Source organism: Chlorocebus sabaeus, chromosome 23 (genome assembly GCF_047675955.1).
Source record: "Chlorocebus sabaeus isolate Y175 chromosome 23, mChlSab1.0.hap1, whole genome shotgun sequence".
Lineage (NCBI taxonomy): Eukaryota > Metazoa > Chordata > Mammalia > Primates > Cercopithecidae > Chlorocebus > Chlorocebus sabaeus.
The window spans coordinates 3,057,896-3,084,197 of NC_132926.1; the positions used below are offsets into that span (position 1 = coordinate 3,057,896).

The following is a 26,302-nucleotide window of genomic DNA, read 5'->3' on the forward strand; positions in this document are numbered from 1 at the left end:
GTATTGGATTTTATCAAATATCTTTTTTTGTATCTACTGAGGTAATCACATAAATTTTGTCCTTTATCCTATTAATATTGTCTATTATATTAATTGATTTTCAGATGTTAAATCAACCTTGCATTCCACAGATACATCCCAGTTGGTCATGGTATATAATTCTCTTTCTCTGTTCCTAAAGTTGTTTTGCTAATATTTTGTTAAGGGCATTTGTACCTATATTCTGTAGTTTTCTCATGATGTCTTTGGCTTTGGTTTCAGGGTAATACTGGCCTCATAGAATAAATTTGGAAGTGGTCCTTCCTATTCCTTCTACTGGAAGAGTTTGTGAAGAAATGATATTACTTCTGTTGCAAATGTTTGATAGACCACCAGTGAGCACCTCTGACCCAAGCTTTTCTTTGTGGCCAGATTTTATATTATGAATTCAATTTTTTTTTTTGCTTATTATAAGTCTATTAAGATTTTATATTTCTTCTTCTTGAATTACTTTTGGTAGTTTGTGTCTTTCTAGAAATTTCCATTGCATCTGAGTTGTCTAATTTGTTGCCATACAATTATTCCTGGTATTCCCTTATAATCCTTTCAACTGTTGTAGGGTCAGTAATGACATCCCCATATTCACTCATTATTTACGCATTTGTGTTTTTTACCTTTTTTTTACTTTAGCTAAAGGTTTTTCAATCTTGTTGGTCTTTTCAAAGAAGCAACTTTTTGTTTCACTGATTTTTCTCTCCTGTTTTTTGATTTTCTACTGCACTGATTTTCATTTGCATCCTTAATATATTCTTCTTGCTTTGGGTTAGTTTGCTCTTCTACTCATGGATTATTTAAAAATTGTTTTTAATTTTCAAAATACTTGGGTATGTCCCAATTTTCTTTCTTTTCTGTCTTTCTTTCTTTCTTCTTTTTTTTTTTTTTTTGTTATTGTTGTTGTTGAGACAGAGTCTCACTCTGTTGCCCAGGCCGGAGTGCAGTAGTGCAATCTCGGCTCATTGCAACCTCTGCCTCCCAGGTTCAAGTAATTCTCCTGCCCCAGCCTCCTGAGTAGCTGGGATTACAGGCATGCGCCACCACACTTGGCTAATTTTTTGTATTTTTAGTAGAGATGGGGTTGCCAGGCTAGTCTCGAACGCCTGACAAGTGATTTGCCCACCTTAGCCTCCCAAAGTGCTGGGATTACAGGCATGAGCCACTATGCCCAGGCCCATTTTCTTCCTGTTTTTGTTTTAATATCATTGTGGCCAGAAAAGCATACTTTGTGTTATTTCAATCCTTTTAAATGATTGAGACTTTATAAGTGGCCTGGTATATGGCTCGTATGTGTTTGAAAACAGTGCATATCCTGCTGTTATTGGCTAAAGTGTTCTGGGGGTGTCAGGTCAAGTTGGTTCATATGATTGTTTAAGTTTTCTAGTGGCTATGGCTCACCTGTCTGAATTCCAATCCCCTCCCTGATGTTGGCTGAGAATTTCCAACTCACCTTTCAGCTATTTGATGCTTTCAAGAGGTTGTTTTTTTTTTTTTTTTCCTTGCTCAGCCTTTTGCCTTTTTAGCTGTTTTCAGCAGGATGTTTGGCCTGAATTATCAAATCAGAAATTTCTGGAACCTGTATTTCAACTTTTAATATAAAATTGTCTATTTCTAACAATTGGAATTAGACTAAGTGCCATTTCCAATAATGTGTGACAAACCTGTAACACAAAGTTTTAGTGGTGAAAGAGAATAGGCATTTAAATTCCTAGCAAAGTTCCCAAATGTGGCAGTTTCTTCTTTATTTCTAAAGCAATTTAAACTACAGTGTTTCTAATATATATCACCATAATTCTGTATATATACGGCTTTTGATTTTCAGGCAAAAAAACATTACTGGATAGACAAGGGTCATCAAATAAATATTATAAAGATGTCAAAGTTCAATTAACCTGGTTAATATATTAAAAGTTGTCATAACCTCAAGGGGAGATTGACAAAACCTCCATCCTAGGGAAAAAGTTTAACATGTCTCTCAGTAATTGATAGCTCAGCAGAAAAAATAATAATATATAGATAATTTGAATAATGCAACAAACAAGTTTGATCTAAGGAAAACACATATATCTCTGAGCCTCCAACAACTAAACAACTCCCATTCTTTTCAAACACATATGAAATATTTATGACAACTGACAACATATTGGGCAATTAAAGAAGAAGAATAAATTGAAATGATTTTTTACTTATTGTAACTTAACTACATGTAATTACATTAGAAATCAATATTTAAAAATTTAGCTAAAAATATATATTTGAAATTTAAAAATCATACCTCTAAATAAATCATAGGTCAAAAAAATTGAAAATTAGAAAATTCTGGTCACCAAGATGGCAGAATAGAAGGTAACCTGCTCAGATCTCCCCACAACAACAAGAATTCTGCACCTATCCACAATCCAAAGTCTCCCTGCCTCAGGATTCAGATAGGAGTTTGTGAAATCTTGGTGGAGCCCAAGATCTTGGAGGATTATTTTGAGAGTGTAGACTAATACCAATTGGCTGTTCCACCAATCTTGTTCCTGGGTTCCAGCCCAAAAATGGCCCAGTCCCCCAAGGGGCTTTGGCTACCACACTGTTTGACTTTGAACCTGCAACCAAAACCATCTGTTAAAGGATCCAGAAGGAATTGTATACACTAGTGCCTTGGTGGAAAGGCATCTACCTGCTCATATCCATCTTAGAAGTAAACCTCAAAGTTGCCTTGTGGCTCAGCTCCAGTCCTCACCATTCCCATGTAGGTCCTAGCTCTGAGTTGCTCACACAAGGACCCAGAGGGAGACTCACTCATACCTCAATCCCAGGAGTCTGAGCTTCCCTGACCTGACAGGCTTGCCAACCTTATCCCACAACAGATCCTGAGGGGAACCAGTCTCAGCTCCAGCCCCTCCCACTGCAATCAGAGAACTATTCCATCTGTACTGAGATCTGCTGAGAAATGCTTACCTATCTGGGTCAACATCATGGGCTCTCCAGCCTCTGTCCCACAGCAGATTCCAAGGGAACCCAGTCTCAACTCCAGCTCCTCTTGCTACAGTAAGGAACCCATTCCACCTATGCAAAGACCTGCTAGGAGGCACACCCATCTGAGCCTACAGTACAGTCTTCTAGACTCAGGTCCCTGGCTAGCATTCCCACACAGTCCCAGTACATCCGTTCCTTGGGTCTTCCCCAGGTCCATCTGGGACACAAAACTTCATTAACCTCAAAGTCCCCATGAGACTCACAGCAAGCCCAGGCGTAGAGCATCCTCCAGTGCTGAGATGGCTACAGTGGTCACAGGCTCAGGGAACTCAATAGTCAGTGGGCTTAGAATCCCTGGAAGGTCCTCTGCAGAAAGGCAGGCACAAATGAGGCCAGACTGTGAAGACATAAATATTTAGTCCCTAAATGCAAGACATTGTTGCACATCCACAAGCTCAAAAACATTCAAGGAAATATGACCTAACCAGAGAAAACAAGGTGCCAGAGGCAGACCCTAAAGTGATGAAGATGTATAATGTCTCAGATAAAGAATTCCAGGCTGGGTGTAGTGGCTCACACCTGTGATTCCCAGTACTTTGGGAGGCTGAGGTGGGCGGATCACAAGGTCAGGAGATCGAGACCATCCTGGCCAACATGGTGAAATTCCATCTCTATTAAAAATACAAAAATTGGCTGGGCGTGATGGCACACACCTGTAGTCCCAGCTACTCGGGAGGCTGAGGCAGGAGAATCACTTGAACCCAGGAGGCAGGGGCTGCAGTGAGCCAAGATAGCCCCACTGTACTCCATGCCCTCCAGCCTGGGTGACAGAGGTGAGACTCTGTCTCAAAAAAAAAAAAAAAAAAAAAAAGAATTCCAAATAGCTGTTCTAAATAGCTCAACAAACTTCATGAAAACACATAGGATTAATTCAGAAATGTACCAGAAAATTTAACAGATTAAAACAAATTTTTGTTTTAATGCAAAATCGGTCAGGCATGGTGGCTCACGCCTGAAATCCTAGCACTTTGGGAGGCTGAGGCTGGTGGATGACTTGAGATCAGGAGTTTGAGACCAGCCTGGATAACATGGTGAAACCCTGTCTCTACTAAATATACGAAAATTAGCTGGTCATGGTGGCACATGCCCATAATGCCAGCTATTCAGGTGGCAGAGGCAGGAGAATTGCTTCAACCCAGAAGGCGGAGGTTGCAGTGAACCAAGATTGCGCCATTGGACTCCAGCCTGGGCAACAGAGCAAGACACTGTCTCAAAAAAAAAAAAAAAAAAAAAAAAAAGTGAAATCCTGGAGTTGAAAAATACTATGAAAATTTCAATAGAGAACATCAACAGCAGAATTAATCAAACATAGGAAAGAATCAGTGAGCTCAAAGACAGACTATTTGAAAATACATAGAAGAGAGAAAGAAAACATAATGAAAAGGAATAAAGCAAGCTTAGGGGATCTATAAGGCAACATCAAACCAGCAAATATTCAGATTATTGGACTTAAAGAGGGAACTGAGGAAGAAAAATAGGTAGAAAGCTTATTTAAAGAAATAATAATAGAAAACTTTCCAAACCTGGAGAAATATATAAATATCCAGGTACATGAAGACCAAAGGTCAGCAATCAGATTCAACCCAAATAAGAATACTCCAAGACATATAATCAAACTCTCAAAGGTCCAACATAGAGAGGGGATTCTAAAAGTAGCTAGAGAAAAGAAGGAAATAACATATAAGAGAGATCAAATATTCCTGGCAGAAGACTTCTCAGTAGAAACTTTACAGGCCAGGATGGAGTAGGAAGATGTATTTCCACTCTGAAGAGGGAAAAAAATATGCCAAACAAGAATACCATACCCAGAAAAGCTATCTTTCACAAATGAAGGAAGAATAAAGACTTTCCCAGACAAACAAAAGCTGGGGCAATTGATTGCTACTAGATTGGACCTATAAAAAAAAAATGCTAAAGGGATTCTTCAAACCAAAAGAAAAGGACACTAATATGATTGTTATACTAATGTAATAATTGTGATATGTAAACTACTTACATATTTACTAAGAAGACTAAAAGATAAAACTATTTAAAATAATAACTACAATTTGTTAAGAGATAGGCAACATAAAATGCAAATTGTGACATCAAAAATTCAAAATGGGGGAAAAGAGTTAATGCGTACAGGGTTTTTCTTTCTTTCCTTTTTGTATGATCAGAGATAGGTTGGTACCTATTTAAAATAACTTGTTATAGCTATAGGATGTTTTAAGCCACACAGGGGAAAAACTGAAATCCTCCCTACTAAGATATGGAATAAGACAAGGATGCCCACTTTCACCATTTGTATTGAATACAGTACTGGAAATTATAGCCAGAGCAATTAGGCAAGAGAAAGAAATACAGGGCATCCAAATTGGAAAGGAAAGAGTCAAATTACTTGTTTGCAGATGACGTGATTTTATATGTAAAAAAACCTGAAGACTCCACCAAAAAACTCTTAGAACTTACGTAAGAACTTACAGTAAAGTTGCAAGATACAAAATCAACATACAAACATCAGTAGTGTTTATATATGCTATAGCAATCAATCTGAAAAAAAAAATCAAGAAAGCAGTTCCACTTACAATGGCTACAGAAACTGAAATACCTAGGAATAAATTTAACCAAACAAGTGACAGATCTCTACAAGAAAAACTATAAAACACTGATGAAAGAAACTGAGGAGGATACACAAAAAAATGGAAAGATATTTCATGCTCATAGATTGGAAGAATTAACATTGTTAAAATGCCTATACTACCCAAAGCAACCACAGATGTAATCCTTATCAAAATACCAAGTACATTCTCCACAGAAACAGAAAAAGCAATTCTAAAATTTATATGGAACCAAAAAAGACCCTGAATAGCTAAGACAATCCTGAGCAAGAATAACAAAGAATCATAGTAGCTGATTTCAAATTATACTACAAAGCAATAGTAAACAAAACAGCATGGTACTGGCATGGTACTGACATAAAAACAGATACACAGACCAGTGGAATAGAATAGAGAACCCAGAAATAAATTCACATGCCTACAGCCAACTGATTCTCAATAAAGAAGCCAAGAACATACACTGTGGAAAGGACAGTCTCCTTAATAAATGGTGCTGGGAAAACCAGATATCCACACATAGAAGAATAAAACTAGATCCTCGTATTTCACCATATACAAAGATCAACTCAAAATGGATTAAAGATTTAAACATAAGACCTAAAACTATGAAACAACTAAAATAAAACACTGAGAAAGCATTATAGGACATTGGTCTGGGCAAAGATTTTTTGGGTAAGACTTCAAAATCATAGGCAACTGGCTGGGCATGGTGGCTCACGCCTGGAATCCCAGCACTTTGGGAGGCCAAGGCAGGTGGATCATTTGAGGTCAGGTTTCGAGACCGGCCTGGCTAACATGGTGAAACCCTCTCTCTACTAAAAACACAAAAATTAGCCAGACGTTGTGGTGGGTGCCTGTAATCCCAGCTACTTGGCAGGTTGAGGAAAGAGAGTCACTTGAAGGAGGGAGAGGTGGCAGTGCGCCAAGATTGCCCCACTGCACTCCAGCCTGGGTCACAGAGTGAGACTCTGTCTCAAAAAATAAATACATAAGAAATAAAAAATAAATATAGGCAACCAAAACAAAAATGGGATTACATCAATCTAAAAAACTTCTGCACAGCAAAGGAAATAATTAATAAAGTGAAGAGACTTACAGAATGGGAGAAAATATTTGCAAACTATCCATCAGACAAAGGATTAATAACAGCAATAACAAAAAAATTCTGTATATAATGTGCAATGATCAAATCAAAATAGAGAAAAAAGAAACAAATAATCTGATTTAATCATGGAAAAATACCACCACAAAGAAGAAGAGGGACAAATTAAATTAAATTAAATTTTTTAAATGGACAAAAGACCTGAATAGAAATTTCTCAAAAGAAGACATACAAATGGCCAACAGGTATTTGAAAAAATGTTCAACATCACTATTCATCAGGGAAATGCAAATCAAAAGCACATGAAATATCATCTCATTCCAGTTAGAATAATCATTATCAGGAAGACAGAAAAAAAAAATTCGATTGAAGATGCAGAAAGAGGGGAATGCTCGTATTCTGTTGGTAGGAATGTAAAGTAGTACAGCCACTATGGAAAACGGTATGGAGGTTCCCCAAAAACTAAAAATAGAACTACCATATATATGATCCAGCAATCCCACTGCTGATATGTATCCAAAAGAAAGGAAATCTCTATAGGGAAGAGATATCAGCATGCCCATGTTTATTGCAACACTATTCATAATAGCCAAGATACGGAATCAACCTAACCTAATGGATGAACAGCTAAAGAAAATGTGGTACATATACACAATGGGATATTATTCAGTCATAAAAAAGAACAAAATTTTATCATTTCCAGCAACATGTATGGAACTGGAGGTCATTATCTTAAGTAAAATAAGCCAGGCACAGAAAGACAAATATCACATTCTCACTCATATGTGGGAACTAAAAAAGTGGATCTCATGGAAGTATAGATTAGAATGGTGGTTATCAGATGCTGGGAAGGGAAGTGAGTAGGAGAAGATGAAGAGAAGTTGGTTAAGGGCACAAAAATACAGTTAAATAGAAGGAATAAATTCTAGTCAAATAGTACAGCAGGAAGATTACTGTTAACAATAATGTGTTGTACGTTTCAAAATAGGAAGAGAAGAATTGTAATATTTCCAACACAAAGAAAAGATAAGTGTTTGAGGTGATGGATATCCTAATTTCCCTGATTTGATCATTGCACATTATATACAGTATCAAAATACCACATGTAGCCCCAAAATATGTACAATTATTACATACCAATTAAAAATTGTGAAATAAAAATAAATAGAAGTGTATTATTAAAGAAAAATGAAATGGAAAACAACAAAAACCCTGCCCAATTTTTCCCAAACTTTTGTTACATGCAGGTGTAAAATGATATTTCAACAAATATAAGCAAAGCAAGTAAAACATAGGAAAAATTAAAGAGTTTCACACTGATGTGATATCACATTGATCATTGAAAGTGTGTTCACAAGTAATTAGGGAAATGTTGTTATATTCATACTTCATCTTTCTGTAATTGTAATGAAATAAAATTTGAGAGAAATTATATTCATCATATTAAATGCCTATATGCACACCCTGAACGAATAAGCATATCACTAAAGTTTTTAATGTGACCAAAACAAAATAGAAAATACTCCTAACTAAATATCATATAGCAAAACTTGTGATTCAATCTGAGAAAGCTGACTGAAAAAATAAAATGGTATGAAATTTAGTCAGGGAAGTGCTTAGAAGTACTTATAGTCTTGATACAAAAATTAGATTAAAAGTTTGAAAATTAATTAATTAATGAGCTAATAAAATTAATTAATGAGCTATATAATACAACAAAACCAAAGAAATTAGAAGGAAATAAAAAGCTAAGTTCATTAAGCATGTAATGTAATTATTAAAAAAAACTTATAAAGAAAGGATTAACAAAGCCAAAAGTTGACTTAGTATTTACAAACTTCTGGTAATATTGATGAAGAATAAAAGACAGATGCATACGCAAAAACTTTAGAAATAAGGAACAGAATTTAACTATTGAAGGAGTAGAAATTAGAAGGTTAATGAAAAAATAATATAAACAAATTCATGGAATAGAAGTTAGAAGGTTAATGAAAAAAATAATATAAACAAGTTCATGCCAAAAAATGGAAAATGAACAAATTCTTAGAAAAATAAAATTTACACAAGAAGAAATAGAAAATCTGATACAATTGTAATCATAAAAAGAATCAAATTTGAAATTTAAAATATTTCCACAAAGAAAATACCAGGCTCAGAATGTGAGTAGACAAATGTTACCATTCATGAAGTAGATAATTCTGTTATACAAACTCTTCTAGATAATAATGGGCAAAGGAAACACTTCTCAGTTTATTCCATGATGTCATAACTCTAATGGCAAAATTAGATAAGGACCAGAAGGGAAAACACAAAAAAATTGCATGGATGCAAAATTCCTAACCCCAATATCAGTAGACTATATCCAATTGTGGATAAAAAGGTGAAGTGCCGCACTAAGTTAGGTTTATTCCCAGAAATCAAGAAAAGTTTGGAAACCAATAGTTTTAAAATTATACAAGATGGTGAAATAGCATGAGTTTCTTTCTCCCCATAATAACTCTGGTGAATCTCCCAAATGAGGTGGGATTATTGATATGATGAATCAACATAAATACTATGAGAATGCCTGAGAAAGCAGATTTGAACTGATGCAAGTTGGCCCATGGCAAAATATTTTGGGGTGTGTGTGTATGTGTGTGTGTGTATGTGTGTGTGTGTTGTGTCTTTTTGTTTTGTTTTTTACAAAGCTCAGGTCTGGAGCAGCCAGACACTACAATGAGAAGATGGCGTTGGAGAAGTTTATGGCTTATACATTTCTTCCTCCCACACATTGCTTTGGGATGATCTCTGTCTGCCACGTTTACCCAGACATTACCAGCAAAAGCCCAAGCTAGATGATGTCAGCTGTGTCTAACAACAGAGCATTTAAGCCAATTACAAGGAGAAGTTGATGGAAAGGAGTGCAGACTGATCAGATATCCCCCTTGACCACTTCCAAACCCTCAGCTAAGGAGAGAGACTTCCAGCTCCAGCTTAGAAACATGTAGAAAGCTTGGAAGTCATCACTCACATCCTCACAACAAGCAAAAAAGTAAACAAACTGAAAACCTAAAATCTAAGTGATTCCTCTTAGATCCATCAGATAGTTGAGGTCACAGGACACATTGCCACCCTGAAAACTGGAGAAGTAGGTGGATACAGAGAATCACAGGCAAGATCAGCTTACCAAGAGCAGAAGCTTCTGGAGCCAGTAACTGGTAGGAACACTTACACGGTGATTGACACATTGTGGGAGGCAGATCATGGACTGGCTTGAGAGTAAGACTGGGGCCACAGCTTTATGGGGGTTTACCTCCAGGAACTCCACCAGGTTCTCACAGTGACATCAAAGAAAAATCCCTTTGTGCTTCTGGCAGGGGAGGAGAAAAGTAACCATTTTGAAATATGCCTGGGGAAAGTTATCATTTTGAAATATGCCCCGAGTGTTCTCTGAAACAAAGGCTTGCCCTCAAGAGCAATATTTTACTAGAAACTTTTCTGACCTGGGAGAAAGGCAATTAGACAACTCCACCCTCTCACCTAGGAATGGAAAAAAAGCTAAGAAATGCCTCTGAAGATCACAGCCCAGGGACTGAAACCCATGAAAAACCTGAGATTTAATCGTAAGATGATAGATTATTATATACCTCCTCTCCTCAACACTGTACTATTATATCAATAGGACTCCAGAAGAATGACAGTGGATTGCAACTAAGAGAGGTGCAGGACTGCCTTTAAGAAGTAATTCTCCTTAAACATACTCTACTTAAGAAGGAATTCTTCTTAACATACTCTACTTAAGAAGGAATACTTCTTAAACACACTCTACTTAAGAAGCAATTCTTCTTAAACATACTCCACTTAAGAAGGAATTCTTAGGGATCCCAAAGACAACAGGGAAGCAATAAATCAAACAAAACAAAACACAGACACACACACACACACAGACACACACACACACACACACACAAGGAAACAAGAGGGAACTGACGCCTACGGCACCTGTAGCTACAGCAGACATTGAGCACAGCCTAGCTCCTAGAGATTCACATGAAAGCTCACAGTAAAAGTCTGATTACCTCAGTTCCTATTACCAGATACAGCATGCTCAGCTTTCAACAAAAAATTACACAACATGCTAAAAGGCAAGAAAAAATACAGTCTGAAGAGATAAAGCAAGCATCTGAATCAGACTCAGATATGACACAGATTTTGGAGTTATCAGATGGAGAAGTTAAAATAACAATAATATATTAAGGGCTGTAATTGAATACATAGACAACATGCAAGAATTGATGGGTAATATAAAAAGAGAAATGGAAACTCTAAAAAAGAAAAGAAAATCCTGGAAATGAAAAATGTTAACAAAGAAGAATGCCTTTGGTGGGCTCATCAGTAGACTAGACAGAGCCAAAGACAGAATCCGTGAGCCTGAAGATAGGTCTGTAGGAACTGGAATGCAAAGGTGAAAAACAATGGGAAAAAAGGAACAGCACCTTCTCATGTGCTCTTCTGTCTGCCTGCAACAAGTCCTGTTTCTCAACTGCCCCAAGGTCTCTGCCTAATGCTACTTACTCACAAAAGCACACTCTGACCTCATACCATGCTCTGGGGTAGACACATCTCTCTTGAATGCTCTTATCATAGTCTGTAGTTTTCCTTAATAGCATTTATCAAAATTGTAATTTAAGGATTATTTCTGCATATGTACACTACCACCCATGATTGAGAAACTGTTACTAGACTAGCCTATCCAAGAAAAAGAAACCCTACATCTAGAAAAAAATATTTTTTTTTCCAGATAATGGACAACGTGCAATACAGAACTCTAGTCCCCAAGTGAAGGGAAACAAAAGTGAGCCCTCAATACTCCTGACTTTCTATCTGGAGGCACTTTCAGACCAGTGACATTAGTCATTTGAAGAGTTGAGGACACAGCAAGCAATGTCAATAGTCAAATAACATGGCAAATGATTTTAAGTGGTTTTCCTTGGCTCTTGATGAGTCAATGATGTTAGTGATACTGCTCAGTTCTTGTTGATTTGATGAGTTAATATTATTTGAAATTACTTAGTAATTGGCCTCTATAAATAGATTGTGTGGAACCAACTACAAGCAAGAATGTTTTCAAAGAAAATACTAATTTGGTAAACTCGAAGTGAAATCTGCAAAAATGTGTCCCAACTGCTGGTAGTAAAAATACGTAAAGAACTTTTTTTTTTTTTTTTTGAGACAGAGTCTTGTCGCCCAGGCTGGAGTGCAGTGGCATGGTCTCGGCTCACTGCAACATCCGCCTCCTGGGTTTCAGGGATTCTCATGCCTCAGCCACCTGAGTAGCTGGGATTACAGGCACATGCTACCAACTAATTTTTGTATTTTTAGTAGAGACAGGGTTTTGCCATGTTGGCCAGGCTGATCTTGAACTCCTGACCTCGTGATCCACCCACCTTGGCCTCCCAAAGTGCTGGGATTACAGGCATGAGCCACTGTGCCTGGCCTAAAGAACTTTTTCCAAGGCTTGGTTAGACGAGTTTACAAAGCTTGCAAAAGTTTAAGGTGTTTAAAACCTGCGGTTATTCATCAGCAGGTAGTATGCAGGAAATAAGTAAGTCTGTCTTATTGAACAAGCAATGTCAAAAGTGAACTTCATTTGCTCTTATGGACTTAACTATTGTTAGCTCTGTGACTTTTTTTTTTTTTCCAGAAATAGAAGTCAAATATCCTGACTAGCTCTGCCACACAGCAGTTCAATGACTTAGCAGTAATAAAGTTTGCAATTTTTTAAGCTCAGTGCTGAGGGTGAAATTTTTCTGAATGAGAAGAACCTTGTTCAAACACTATTATTAAACATGAGATGCCTTTAGAAACTAGCTTTTGCTGCAAACTTGATGTTTCTTAATGAATTCAACCTTAAATTTCAAGGGAAATCAGAGCTTATATGCAAAGCTTACTCTGCTGCAAAGTCACTTCAATGACAACTAATATTTGAATCACAAGTAATGTGAAAATGCTTTATATATTTGACATGCTGTCCAAGTTTAAAATAAGAAGTGATATCTCCATTCTCACAAATATTTTCCACACATATGGATTCTGAGCACAAACTCCAATTCCAGCAGCATTTTTTAGATCATAATGCAAATGCAAAAGAAATATACATATTTCAAAATTCACTTAACAGTACAACTGAGGAGGATCCACCCAACTCTTCTGATTAATCTGCAATGTAACAGTGTGCCCAAAGGCAAACATCCAAAGAATCTAACGAAATTCTATAAATGACTTCTGAGCACTGGATATGCCCAATTGAAATAATATGCTTATGGACAGATATCAGCATCCAACAATGCTATCAGTGTGAAAGAACATTTCCAAAGATGAACCACATAAAATTTTAGTACAGATTGGCATTAACAGATAAGCATTTGCAATAGGTTGTTTACAACAAACTCAATTGAGATAGAATTCACATACCATGCAATCCACCCATATAAAGTGTACAATCCAAAGCCTTGTAGTATATTCGGAGTTGCACAATAATTAGAATGATTTTAGAAAATTTTCATTATTCCAGAAAGCAACTCCACATCCATTATCAGTCACCCCACATTTTCTCCAGCCCTCTAAAGCCCTTGGAGATCAATCATCTACTTTCTGTCTCTACAGATTTGCTGATTCGGAAAATCACGTATAAATGGAACCATCCGATATGTGGTCCTTTGTTACTGGCTTCCTTCACTCAGCACGTTTTCAAGGTTGATCCATGTTGTCATATTTATCAGTGTTTTCTTTTTATTGACAAACAACGTTTCATTCTACAAATGTGCCACATTTTGCCTACTCATTCATTGGTTGATGAACATTGGGTTGTCTCCACTTTCTATTATCAATAATGCTGCTATGAACATTCATGTACGTATATCAATGTTTGTTTTCATTTCTCTTGGGTATAAATTTAGGAGTGGAATTGCTAAGTCACATGGTAACTATATTTAATCTTCGAAGTAAATTCCAGTCTGTTTTCCAAAGAGGCTGCACCATTTTATACTCCCACCAGCAGTGTGTGAAGGTTCCATTTTTTCCACATCCTTGTCAACTCTTTTTATTAATTTTTATTAAATATTATAATGAGCTTCATCATTGCAGGGTGTTTTCCAAGGAGTTCTCTACATTTGATCTTTGCTGAGAAGTGATTTCTTAATTTTAGCAAATCCTGTTCTCTTGATGAGACTACTTCCAAAACCACCAAGCCCTGGATCCTTTTTGCTTGATGGTCTTTCCTATAGTTTTTAATCTCTCGTCATGTTACTATAATCAAGAAGCCAGACGGCACCTGCAACACTCGGCCAGGAAATCTCTCTAGTGAGATCATATTAGGCACACGTTTTACTTTCAGTCTGCCACTACAGAAGTTCTTCCTTCCTCCAGTTTTCCAATAACATTTACCTCACTTTTCTGGAAGTCCTCATCTACAGCCTTGTCAGACCATGATGCTGCTATCGCTTCTTCAAAGCACTTTAGTTTTCTACCAGCACATGCCTACTTAACACCTACTGCCAAGTTCCAAAACCACTCCCATATTTTGGGTTTTCATTATGGCAGCTGCCCACCTCCAAGTACTAAGTTCTGTATCAGTTATCTGTTGATGCATAACAAATTACCCCAAAACCTACCAGTTAAAACATTTACTAACCCAGAGTTTCTGGGGGTTAAGAAGCCAGAAGTGAATGGTTTAGCTAGGTCTTTCTGACTCAGTGTCTCACATAAGGTTATGGGCACGTAGTTGGCTGTGGCTGCAGTCCTATTTGAAGGCTCAGGCAAGGAAGGATCCACTTCTAAGCTCACTCACATGGTTGCTAGGCGGCCAGTTTGTTGCTGGTTGTTGGCCATGGGCTTCAGTTACTTAGTATGTGGAACTCTCCATAGGCTAAGTGTCCTCACGATAAGGCAACTGGCTTCCCAAAGGACAAGTGATTCAAGAGAGCGCGTGCCTGTGCAGAAGCCATAGCCTTTTCATAATCAAATATTTTAAGTGATATCGCATCACTTCTATCATATTCTATTAGAAGTGAGTCAAATTACTATTTTCCTACTGAAAAATTTGACATTTCATCGATTTCTGGAATGGCCACACTTTCTGAAACATTGTTACAATATCTACTTTAAAGTCTTTGTCTCATAATTCCAACATCTGTGTCATCTTGGGGTGTCTGTTGTCTTTCCTTTGAATTGTTGAAAATTTCCTGATTTATGTATTTCATGTGATTCTGCATTGCATCTTGGACATTTTGAATATTATGGGCCACTGGGTATTCAATTCTTCCAGAAAATGTTAGGGTATTTTTTCCAGCAGGCAATTTAACTGATTAAGTCTTGGTCACCAGTTCCAATCCATCTCCTATGAGCTGTGGTTCTAATGTCAGTCCAGTTTTCTAAGTATTTTCAGTGCTATTTGGATCTCTCTTTGCCCAGTGTCAGACCCGAACAATTATCGCGTCAGACCTATATATGTATAGACCAGGGGAGAGCCCCAGATTGCATAAACAACTGTTATGAGATCACTTTCTTGAGCTTCCTTATCTTTGTCACCACCTTGACACCTTCCAGCTCTCAGGAGCCACTTCCTCTTCCTGGTCTTCAGGTTAGAAATCCAAGGGTTTAGGTTCTCCTCTCTGCTACACACCTCATGGATACATCACTTCCAGGTCCAAGTAGCAGGAAGATAGTGAGGGAAGAAAAGCAGTGGGGATTCTCCTAAACCTTTTTGGCCCAGAGATCCTCTAACCAGAGTGAAGGGTTCTTAACTGAGGTTTAGATGCCTGCTCAGCCATCTCTGTCCTCGCCACAGGAATGCCCAAGAGTGCCACAATGATCTCCTTTCAAATTCCAGTTTCCTTCCCAAATCTGCCTGTTATTACTTTTGAGGGTGCCCAGACAGCTGCTCCATGCCTTAGTTACATTTAGCATGAGAGAGAAAGTGGAGCATGCTCATTCCATTTAAAGGGAACCCAGTACCACCCAGTTACTTTATTTCCAACAATTACATCACTGGAGGATTAACTCTCAAACAGGAACTTCCTAAGAATATAAATGAAGAATTCTGATTGAAAGATTCATCACTTCATCCAATCACTTTTTGCATTAATTTTTATTAAAAATTGACACATATAGAAAAATTTTGTAAATGACCAATGAACATCTCTACATCCACTACAAAAAAAAGTTGACTAATTTTGTACATATTTGAAAATATGCTGCCAACATCATGACTTTTCAAACTTAAAAAAACTTCTGCATGCATCTCCTAAGAATTAGAACATTATCCGACGTAACTCAATTATCACTTCTAGAAAAATCAAACACGCCACATTTATCTAATACCCATTCCATCTTCCTATTTCCCCAAATAGCCCCCCAAATGTCTTTTATAGGTTTTTTTAATGAATCAGAAGCTAGTAAAGGATCACACTTTCCATTTGATTATCTCTCTTGCCTTAATCTAGAAGAGACCACTTTTTGTTTTATTACATTTGCTTTTTGAAAAGTCCAGACCAGGGTCAAAATGCACAAACTATGGCTTACAACCTCACACCCCTGTGTAGGGCCACAGTGGAATGTGTGAAAGATCAGTTTGGCTTCATTAACTATGAAGTAGGAGATAGCAAGAAGCTCTTTTTCCATGTGAATGAAGTTGAGGATGGCCTTGAGCTCCAGGCAGGAGATGAGGTGGAGTTCTCAGTGACTCTTAATCAGCGCACTGGCAAGTGCAGCACCTGGAATGTGTGGCGAGTCTGTGAGGGCCCCAAGGCTGTTGCAGCTCCTCGACCTGAGCGGTTGGTCAGTCGCTTGAAGAACATCACCCTGGATGACGCCAGTGCTCCTCGCCTGATGGTTCTTCATCAGCCAAGGGGACCAGATAACTCAATGGGGTGTGGAGCAGAAAGAAAGATCCGTCAAGTTGGTGTCATTGACTAACCACATCCACAAAGCACATCATTAATCCACTATGATCAAGGTGGGGGGAATCTGGTGAAGATTTCTGAATATCTCCCTCTTCATTCCTCCTGAAATCTGGAATACTTATTCTTTTGAGCTATTACACCAGTTTTAACACCTTCCTCATGTTGTGTTTAAAAAGTACATTTAAGAAAACCATTTTAAAATAAATTTTTTTAAAAATTCCAGACCAGTTGTCCTGTACCAACTCTGGACTTGTCTATTTCCATAATGTGTAATTCAACTTGTTCCTCTATTCCTTTAAATAGGAAGATAAGTCTAGACAAAAGATTTAATTAAATTTGGGGTACACATTTTTGGCAGTACATCAAGGATGATCACACATGCTTCACACTGCATCCTATCAAGAGCCACATAATGCTGGCTTATTCCAGAAGTAGGGAAATGCAGTTTGACAGCCAAATCTCATTGTAAAGGCAATTCTTTTGCAATAGGTATCTGTGATCCTCTGACACCTTGTAAACAAAGTTCCTCAAAATTTTTTTCACCTAATGGGTTTTACCATTGATTTTTGCCAGATTTAATTACATTAAGGGTTGTAAAATGGTATTTTTCCAAATCTATCATTCTGTGTACATTTAAAAGAAGACATTCTTCAAATAATTTTATAACGAGTTTTCTTCTTTACTTTCATCATTATGAACTTCTTTTCCTTCTTAGCATTATCAGCAATATCAGTGATTATTCTTTTTGATTTTAAGTTGTCCTAAATTTGGCCCGTGAGAAATACCTTCGACTTGGCGCCTGTCCCCTTCTGACATTACCCCATTAGTCTTCACATACTATCTTGCTTTTTATTTTATTTTCTTAATAAAAAAAAGTATTTTAGCCACACCACCCACTTCCCCTGCTCCAAACATGGAATCAACCACTTCTCCAAGGAACCCTGGTTCCTGTTAGTGGGGAATGGCATTTAGGAACCAAAATTTGGGTACTAAGCATGCTCAGCACTACTGGGTACAATGTTAAATAGAGGTCTGTTTAAAAGCCTCATTTTCTTTGTAAATGTATTCAAATACATAAAACAATAACTTTCTGATAAGCTAAAATCAGTCAATTAAGAAATATACTGACTGCTTGGATTTAATTCTAATATTTTTCTCAGAAGGTCTAGCTAATTGTATTAGAATAATTTTTTTTTTATGATACCAACTGTGAATTGAATGAAAGTCAAATATAAGGTTGGAGGAAAAACACCTGGGGGGAACTAAACATTTAAATTGATGAAAAGAATGCTTAATAATTAACTCTTCATATATAACTTTCCACAAAAAAATTCCTAAAATATGTGTAATAAGAAGGCAATCTTATAAGTGAAGTATCCAAAAGCAATTACACTATCTGGACCTCAGCTAGCTTTACAGATTTAAGTACAATTATAGTAAAAGCAGGCATAATTAGGGACTCATAAGAAAAAAGAATATAGTTGTGAGTCAATTTTTAAGATTAAGGTGAGAGGAAACCCTTATAGATAAAACAGTAACTTTAAATTACTGCAACTATATCTAACCAGGCTACAAAACAAATAGTACTGTTGAGACCTCAGGTTGGAAATAAGTCTATAATCATCACAAAATACCAGACCGAAGACCTAGATTCTAGTCTTGACTCTGTTCACTAAGTTCAGGTTCTTCATTAGTACAATGAAAGGCTATCATTAAACCTCTCCTGGATCTAATGAGCTACCAGACATGCAGCCTCAGGTTCTGCCAAATATATCCCTTCTGCAACAGATAACAAAGTATGTGCTTAACAGTCTTTCCAGCTGCTTCAGTTAATCCGCCTTCTACGGTACTATAATAGTACTCAGTTCAGTTATATAAAACTACATCAATTTAAGAAATGACAGAAGATAAGTAAGAGAGTCTACCTTTGGGCAAGATTTTAAGAACTAAATTCTAAATTAATAAAACTACATTTTTTAATAAAGGACTTTTACATTTACACACACACACATGCTTATGTGTATATATGTATGTTTACATATATCAGTTGCTGGTGGGACAGCTCATAAAAAGAGCTTTATTATTTCCACGTGAAAAGTTAAATTTAAATAATTCCTTTTTATGTTTAGCTTCCCTTTATGAAAATAAGCGCTTCCTATGTTGGCTGGCTCTTTTAAAGAAGGCCACACACTTATTTACATTATTAATAACTCAGTGACTGTTTTTAAAAGAAAATTCACACATTGAAGCTTACTCTTATAAAGGGAATATGGTCTTATGAGAGAAACAAAATGTATATTTAACTATTTTTCATGATTTTTTAAAAGTTAGGCCTTTTACATTTTTTCTGTCAATTAAATATTCATAGGTTTTTAGAAACCTTCAAATTTATGGTTCTTTTAAAACTTAGCAAGTCAGTGCTCTTCATAATTTCACTGATCAATTTTATCATTACTTAGTGGCAACTAACATATTTCCTTCAGGAGAAGTAAAAAAGACAAATCTATTAGGAGTTTGTACCCTATTGATTATTCTCCTTATTCCCCAATGAGAAGTCCTGGATTACTTGAGAGATGAACTAAGCCTCATAGGCCTTATCTCCTCTAAGAAATCTCTGATACTGAGTGAGTGAGGAGCTGCAGATTAATGGTTTCCCATATTCCTTCCATTTATAGAGTTTCTCTTTAGTGTGAACTTTTTTGTGTCTACAAAGGTTTGATCTGTAACTGTAGGCTTTCCCACATTCCATACATTTATACAGTTTCTCCCCAGTGTGGATCCTCTCATGTTCCGTCAAAAATGAATACTGGCTGAACGCCTTTCCACACTGATTACACTGATACGGCTTCTCTCCGGTGTGAATTCTCTGATGCCTGTAAAGGTTAGATTTGCAACCAAAGGCTTTCCCACATTCCTCACATGTATAAAGTTTTTCCCCAGTATGAATTTTCCGATGTTCATTAAAGGATGAATACTGGTTGAAGGCTTTCTCACATTCATTGCATTGATAAGGTTTTTGTCCAGTGTGAATGCGCTGATGTTCAATAAGGGTTGCAATACGTGTGAAGGTTCTCCCACATTCCAGGCATTTATACAGCTGTTCTCCAGTATGAAGCCTCTGATGTTCAGCCAGAGAGGTAAACTGGCTGTAACCTTTCCCACACTCACTACATTTATAGGGTTTCTCGCCTGTATGGATTCTTTGATGCCTGTGAAGTTTTGCTCTGCAGTTGAAGGCCTTCTCACATTCACCACATTTATAGAGTTTCTCTCCAGTATGAATTCTCTGATGTACAGTGAGGGTTGAACACTGGCTAAAGGCTTTCCCACACTCCCGACATCGATACGGTTTCTCTCCGGTGTGCACTCTCAGATGTTTGATGAGGGTTGAACTGTTGCTAAATGCTTTCTCACACTCATTACACTTGTAAGGTTTCTCTCCAGTATGAATTCTCTGATGAGAAAGAAGGGATGATCTGTGGCTGAAGGTTTTTTCACACTCATTACATTTGTAGGGTTTCTCACCTGTATGAATTCTCTGATGTTCAATAAGATGAAGATTCTGCTTGAAGCTCTTCCCACATTCATTACAGATGTGAGGTTTTCCTCCTGGGTAAATTTGGAAGCATTTCATGAGATCAAAATTCTGTTTAAAATCTTCCCCAAATGTATAATACATATTGGGTATCCTTTCTATAGGAACACTCTGTTGTGCGACGAGAGCTGTATTTATAAATAAGCTTTTCTCCAATTCAAGACTCGTGTGGTTTCCATCTTCACTGATGGTTTCATCATGCGAGACTATCATTTGCCTGAGAGGTTTCTTCTCTTGCTCTTCTTCTATCCTGCTCTCAAATTCCACAGCTTCTTCAGAGTTAACGTCCCAGTGACCATCCTTAATGGATTCTTCCTTTATCATTCCCTGAGATGTTTCCTCTACAAAAACGTCCTGTCTATGAGGCAATGCTTCTGTTTCAGGCCAAGTCTTGAAACCTAAAATGAATCAGAAGAATTAATGTCTCCTCTGCTGGAAGAAACAAACTGATGTATCAGTGAGACAATAAAACTGGTAACAGTATATGTAAAAGCAGAGTGTACAATCAGATTTCAAATGCTGACCTGGATCTTGGGAAGAACAGGATGGGATAAAGGAAAAGTGGGGTGAATGGGTTACGGAATGGCATGGGAGAATACACAGGACAAATTAACAATGAAAATGAAGTGATTCCACCCAGGTAAAGTTAGATGCAGAAGAACAGGCTGGGTAGAAGATATGAGGATACAGAAAAATGCCAAATGAGAAGCCCACGTTGAATTCCATGGGATACTCCACTCTGTCATCGTTTTCCACTCTGCATATACCAGGCAATGAAGCAGGCAGCCTACGTTCTCCTTCTTACTCACATGTCCCTTTCATTGTATTATCTCCCCATGTTCTCTCTGAAACTCCACACCCAATAATTTTTTAAATATTTGGATTGGTTTTCTTAAATTTCTTTATTTCATGTGACTGATTTTATATCGTAGTCTGCGAAGGGGGAAACAGTCTGTTAAAAAGAGGAAGGCTGGGCACAGTGGCTCACACCTGTAATCCCAGCACTTCGGGAGGCTGAGGCAGGTGGATCACCTGAGCTCAGGAGTTTGAGACCAGCCTGGACAACATGGTGAAACCCCGTCTCTACCAAAAATACAACAAATTAGCTAGGTGTGGTGGCACGCACCTGTGGTCCCAGCTACTCAGGAGGCTGAGGTGAAAGGATCGCTTGAGCCTGGGAGGCAGAGAGTTCAGTAAGCTGTGATCACACCACTGCACTCCAGCCTGGGTGACAGAGCAGTGAGCTGTGATCACACCCTGCACTCCAGCATAGGTGACAGAGCAGTGAGCTGTGATCACACCACTGCACTCCAGCCTGGGTGACAGAGCAGTGAGCTGTGATCACACCCTGCACTGCAGCCTGGGTGACAGAGAATCATCTCAAAAAAAAAAAAAAAAAAAAAAAAGAAGTGGGGGACATTCAGGTTTTGAAAATTACAACAACCCTGCAGCATGACTGTGACGATTCTACGTGACTGAAGTTTCAGATGCTCATTATAAGAAAGAGGAAAATATGGAGTAAATTGCCCATGTGCAACAATCTACCCCTGGTGATTGGAAGAATAACAGTTTTTTTCATATTACCTTTCTTTGTATTTTCCCCTTTTTATTTTATCACAAAGAGAGACATATTCATTTCTTCTAATAAGCTGCAACCAAAAGACTGCACTCACTCTCTTTGTAGGAATCTCTTGAGAATAATGAAAACCTGCAGGAGATTTGAAGTCAATATGTCTTAAAGTCCTGAAATATGTCCAAGCCCCAAGCTCAGTTTTGATTCTGGGTGAAAAGATTTACTTTGAGGTGACTCCAAACTACTCTCTGTTGAAACCTGATTTCATCAATCCATGACAGAAAATAGGTTAACATTAGATAACTGCAATTAGGTAATTGTGTGTACTTTAACCTATACAACTCAAATAAAATACACCTGGCCTGAGCATCTCAATAGAACTCAGTATTTCCAAGAGTTTCCCAAGAACTGCCTCTTTGTGACCTACTTGTCTATAAAGAATCTCTTGTGCCCATTTTCCAGCCTCTCACTTACCTAGACAGGTATCTGAAGGGACTTCTCTTTCCACCAAGCAGGGATCTTCTCCTTGTTGCAACTGATGAATCAACTTTGGCATTGAAAATGGAATCCCTGCTCATGAGGAAGGAAAGGAAGCTTGAACAAATAGCATGAAGAGCAATCCAAGAACTCACATACTACTCACTCTGAACTGACACAGCAAAGGACGCAAGGCCTGAGAGGCAGACAAGGCAGCACTAACACTTCTCAGGGGCACTGGAGCTGTCAATGGGTGGGGAAGGTCTCCGTTCAGAAACATTATAGGGCCCTGGCAATGAGTGCCTCTAAGATGGGGGGTCCCTATATGTTTTTCGGAATCTAAACTGGGATCTACTCACTGGCCTACTCCAAGGAGGAAACTGATTGGCGGTGGGATGTGAGGGAGAGTGGAGGGTAGAGAAACAAATAGCAAGAAGGGCATCACAACAGGAATGCACACTTTCAACTCTACAGTAATTCAACCTTTCCGAGGGGCTCACTAGGGTGAAAAACTACAGGCTCGGAACCCCAAAGATGGATCTGTGAGGCGTTCCTGTAACAGATTCTTCATCATAGGCAAAAATTCTTACCCAGCGAGACCAGGCTGCTGTAGTTCTCCAGCATCACCTCCCGGTACAAGGCTCTCTGGGCAGAGCCCAGGTGCAACCACTCGTCCTGGCTGAAGAACACGGCCACATCCCTGAACGTCACGGACTCCTGTAATGGCAAACGCACTCCTGCTCACCCAGGACCGTCTTCTTCAACGGAAGACACAGTAAGAAAGTGACAGTGGGATGGACAGAAAACCCCAGGATTCTAAGTATTTCACATCAACTGTTCATGTAGTTTTTGGAACCATCCATTAGCTATTTAGTTAAACAAGTATTTATGGAGTACTCACTGGGAACAATGACACATGCCACATGCAGTGGGAGGAGGGGAAGACAGGCAAAGTTCCTGCCAACATGGAGTGTAAATACCAGCCTGGGATCTTTCTCAAGAGAAGGTGATGTGATGACAGGAGCAGAGAGTGGAGTGCTATGCTTGGAAGACGGATGAAAGGGCCACAAGCCAAGGGCTGCAGAGAAACACTAGACGGTGAAAAGGGCAAGAAAATAGACTTTCCCCTGAGAGCCTCTAGAAGGACCCAGCCCTGCCGACAGCCTGACCTCAAGCCAGCAAAACTGAATTCAGACTTCTGACTTCCAGAACTATAAAAGAATACATTTATGCTGTTTTAAGATGCTGCATTTGTGGTAATTTGTTACAGCAGCAGTAAGAAAGAAATACAATGTGAACAATTGAAGACCACCTACATATCTATCAATAAGGGAATGGAGAAGCAAATTATAGTATATTGATGCCATGAAATGTTATGCAGCCATTAAATAGAATGAGGTAGATCTCTATGACACTGGAATTTGACCTTGATATATTATTGATTCATATGAAAAAACCAGCCACAAAAGAATCTATATTTGTTGAAAAACTCTACATCTGTATATACATATATGATGCATACAAAACTATCTGGAAGAATACAAGCTGTCACCCTCGTTATTCTTTGATATTTGTGGAGAGGGGCAGAAAAGCAATCTTCAACTTATTACTTTATACCCTATCATTAGGCTTACAGTTTTGTTTTTTACACTTAGGGAGATTGTGTGTATGTATGTTTGTGTGTTCCTTTGCTTTGAATTTTCTTAAATTCCACTTTACTATATTTATATATATTTTTTGAGAGAGAGTCTCGCTCTGTCGCCGGGCCACAGTGCAGTGGCACGATCTCAGCTCATTGCAACCTCTGCCTCCCAGGTTCAAGCAATTCTCCTGCCTCAGCCTCCTGAGTAGCTGGGACTACAGGCGTGTGCCACCAGCTAATTTTTGTATTTTTAGTAGAGACGGGGTTTCACCGTGTTGGCCAGGATGGTCTCGATCTCTTGACCTCATGGCCCACCTGCCTCGGCCTCCCAAAATGTTGGACTTACAGGCATGAGCCACTACACCCAGCCTATTTTAATTTATATGTTGACTTTTTAGTTAGACCTCTTTGTATTTTTAGTGATTACTTGAATAATTACAATACACATTTTTGGTTACTCATCACCTATTTAGAGCTAATATATCGTTTCACATAGAATGCAAGAATCTTGCAAGTATAGAGGACATCACCACTCTTCTTTATGCTATAGTTGTGACAAAGATTTTCCCAGTTCAGAGAGTTGACGGCACTCACCGAACTTCACTGAGCATATTCATGTTAAGGTTTTTATTTAAAGGCAAAGGGTACAACACAGCAAGAGAGAGAGTTCAGGGAAGCACTAGAAAGCCAAGAGACACTCCATGTACAGCCTCCCTTATTTGCACAGACCATGCCATGACTCTGGATCTGTGTGAAGAATCTTGGTGTCGGAGAGCTCGAAGGAGGAACTCTCAGCAGGCGCATTTTATGTAATCAAGCAAGTCCTGTCAAATCTTTTAGGCCAGTTGCAAGCCATCAGTAAGGAAGCTTACCACGAGTAGCCACTGGCATTGAGATCTTAAAAATACACAAGCCAGGCTGGGCATAGTGGCTCACGCCTGTAATCCCAGCACTTTGGGAGGCGGAGGCAGGTGGATCGCCTGAGGTCAGGAGTTCAAGACCTTCCTGGCCAACACAGTGAAACCCCGTCTCTACTAAAAAAAAAAAAAAAAAAAAGTACAAAAATTTGCCAGAAGTGGTGGCGCATGCCTGTAATCCCAGCTACTCGGGAGGCTGAGGCAGGAGAATCACTTGAGACAGAGCAAAACTCCTTCTGAAAAAACAAAACAACAACAAACTCACACAAGCTGATGGCTGTGTTCGGTGGCTCACACCTGTAACCCTAGCACTTTGGTAGGCCAAGGTGGGTGGACTGCCTGAGCTCAACAGTTCAGGACCAGCCTGGGCAACATGGTGAAACCTCATCTCTACTAAAAATACAGAAAATTAGCCAGGCTTGTTGCATGCACCTGTAGTCTCAGCTACTCAGGAGGCTGAGACATGAGAATTGTTTGAACCCAGGGAAGCTGCAGTGAGCCAAGATCACACCACTTCACTTCAGCCGGGGCAACAGAGCGAGACTCTGTCTCGGAAAAAAAAAAAAAAAAAATGCTGCCTTTATCTTGTTTTGGCCAAGAGTCAAAAAAATAGACATCTAAGAATTTCCAGAGAAAAATATAGAGCTTTTCCAGATAAAAAGATAGAGCTTTTCCAGTTCAGATGTAAATAAATTCTATCTTCATGGTTGTTATTTACATTATAACTGCCTACATTGTAAACTCCCTCCTATAATACAATAGTAGTATTTTGCTTTAAGCAGTCAGCTGCATTTTAAAGAAATCAAGAGGGAAAAAAAGTATTTTATAATTATCCAGATAGCTACCATTTCTAATGCTCTTCATTCTTCCTAAAATCAGAGTTTCCCTCTGGTATATTTTTCTTTTAACTTACATAACTTCCTTTTTAGTGTATCTTATAGTACAGGCCTGCTGGCAATGAATTAGCTTAATTTTATTTTATCTGAAAATGCCTTTATTTCATCTTGATTCTTGAAGAGTATTTTCATTGGATATAGAATTCGGGGTTGGTTTTTTTCTCTCTCTCTCTTTCAGCATGTAAAATGTCATTCTATTGCTTCAGGTCTTTGTCGTTTCTAATGAGAAGCCAATGGTCATTCAAATATTGATTCTCTATATATAGTACAGTTTTTTTCAGCCTGCTTTCAAATCTTTGGTTTCTGTGATTTCTCTATGACTTTCCCCAATATGGTAGAGACCAGCTAGCTATATGTGGCTACTAAGTACATGATATGTGGCTCTTCTGAATTGAGATATGTTATCTGTATAAAATACATACCAGGTGATTTACTTAAAAACATATATACACACACATACCAACATATACGTACATACACAAACATATATGCAAGTTATCCC

At 38.2% G+C, this 26,302-nt stretch overlaps 1 protein-coding gene across 4 annotated transcripts in view; it reads right to left on the minus strand.

Moving 5' to 3' along the window:
• Nucleotides 1-12,735: 12,735 nt before the first annotated feature.
• Nucleotides 12,736-26,302, minus strand: part of LOC103245095 (uncharacterized) — a 55,516-nt gene continuing 41,949 nt past the window's right edge. For all 4 annotated transcript variants that reach the window (XM_073010441.1, XM_073010442.1, XM_008015510.3 and 1 more), the window contains 3 exons: nt 22,936-23,062; nt 22,343-22,438; nt 12,736-20,693 (listed from right to left, as the gene is read on the minus strand). In XM_073010441.1, the coding sequence (XP_072866542.1) occupies nt 19,279-20,693; nt 22,343-22,438; nt 22,936-23,062 (1,638 nt within the window). In that variant the 3' untranslated portion in view covers nt 12,736-19,278. The remainder of the gene's footprint in view (nt 20,694-22,342; nt 22,439-22,935; nt 23,063-26,302) is intronic.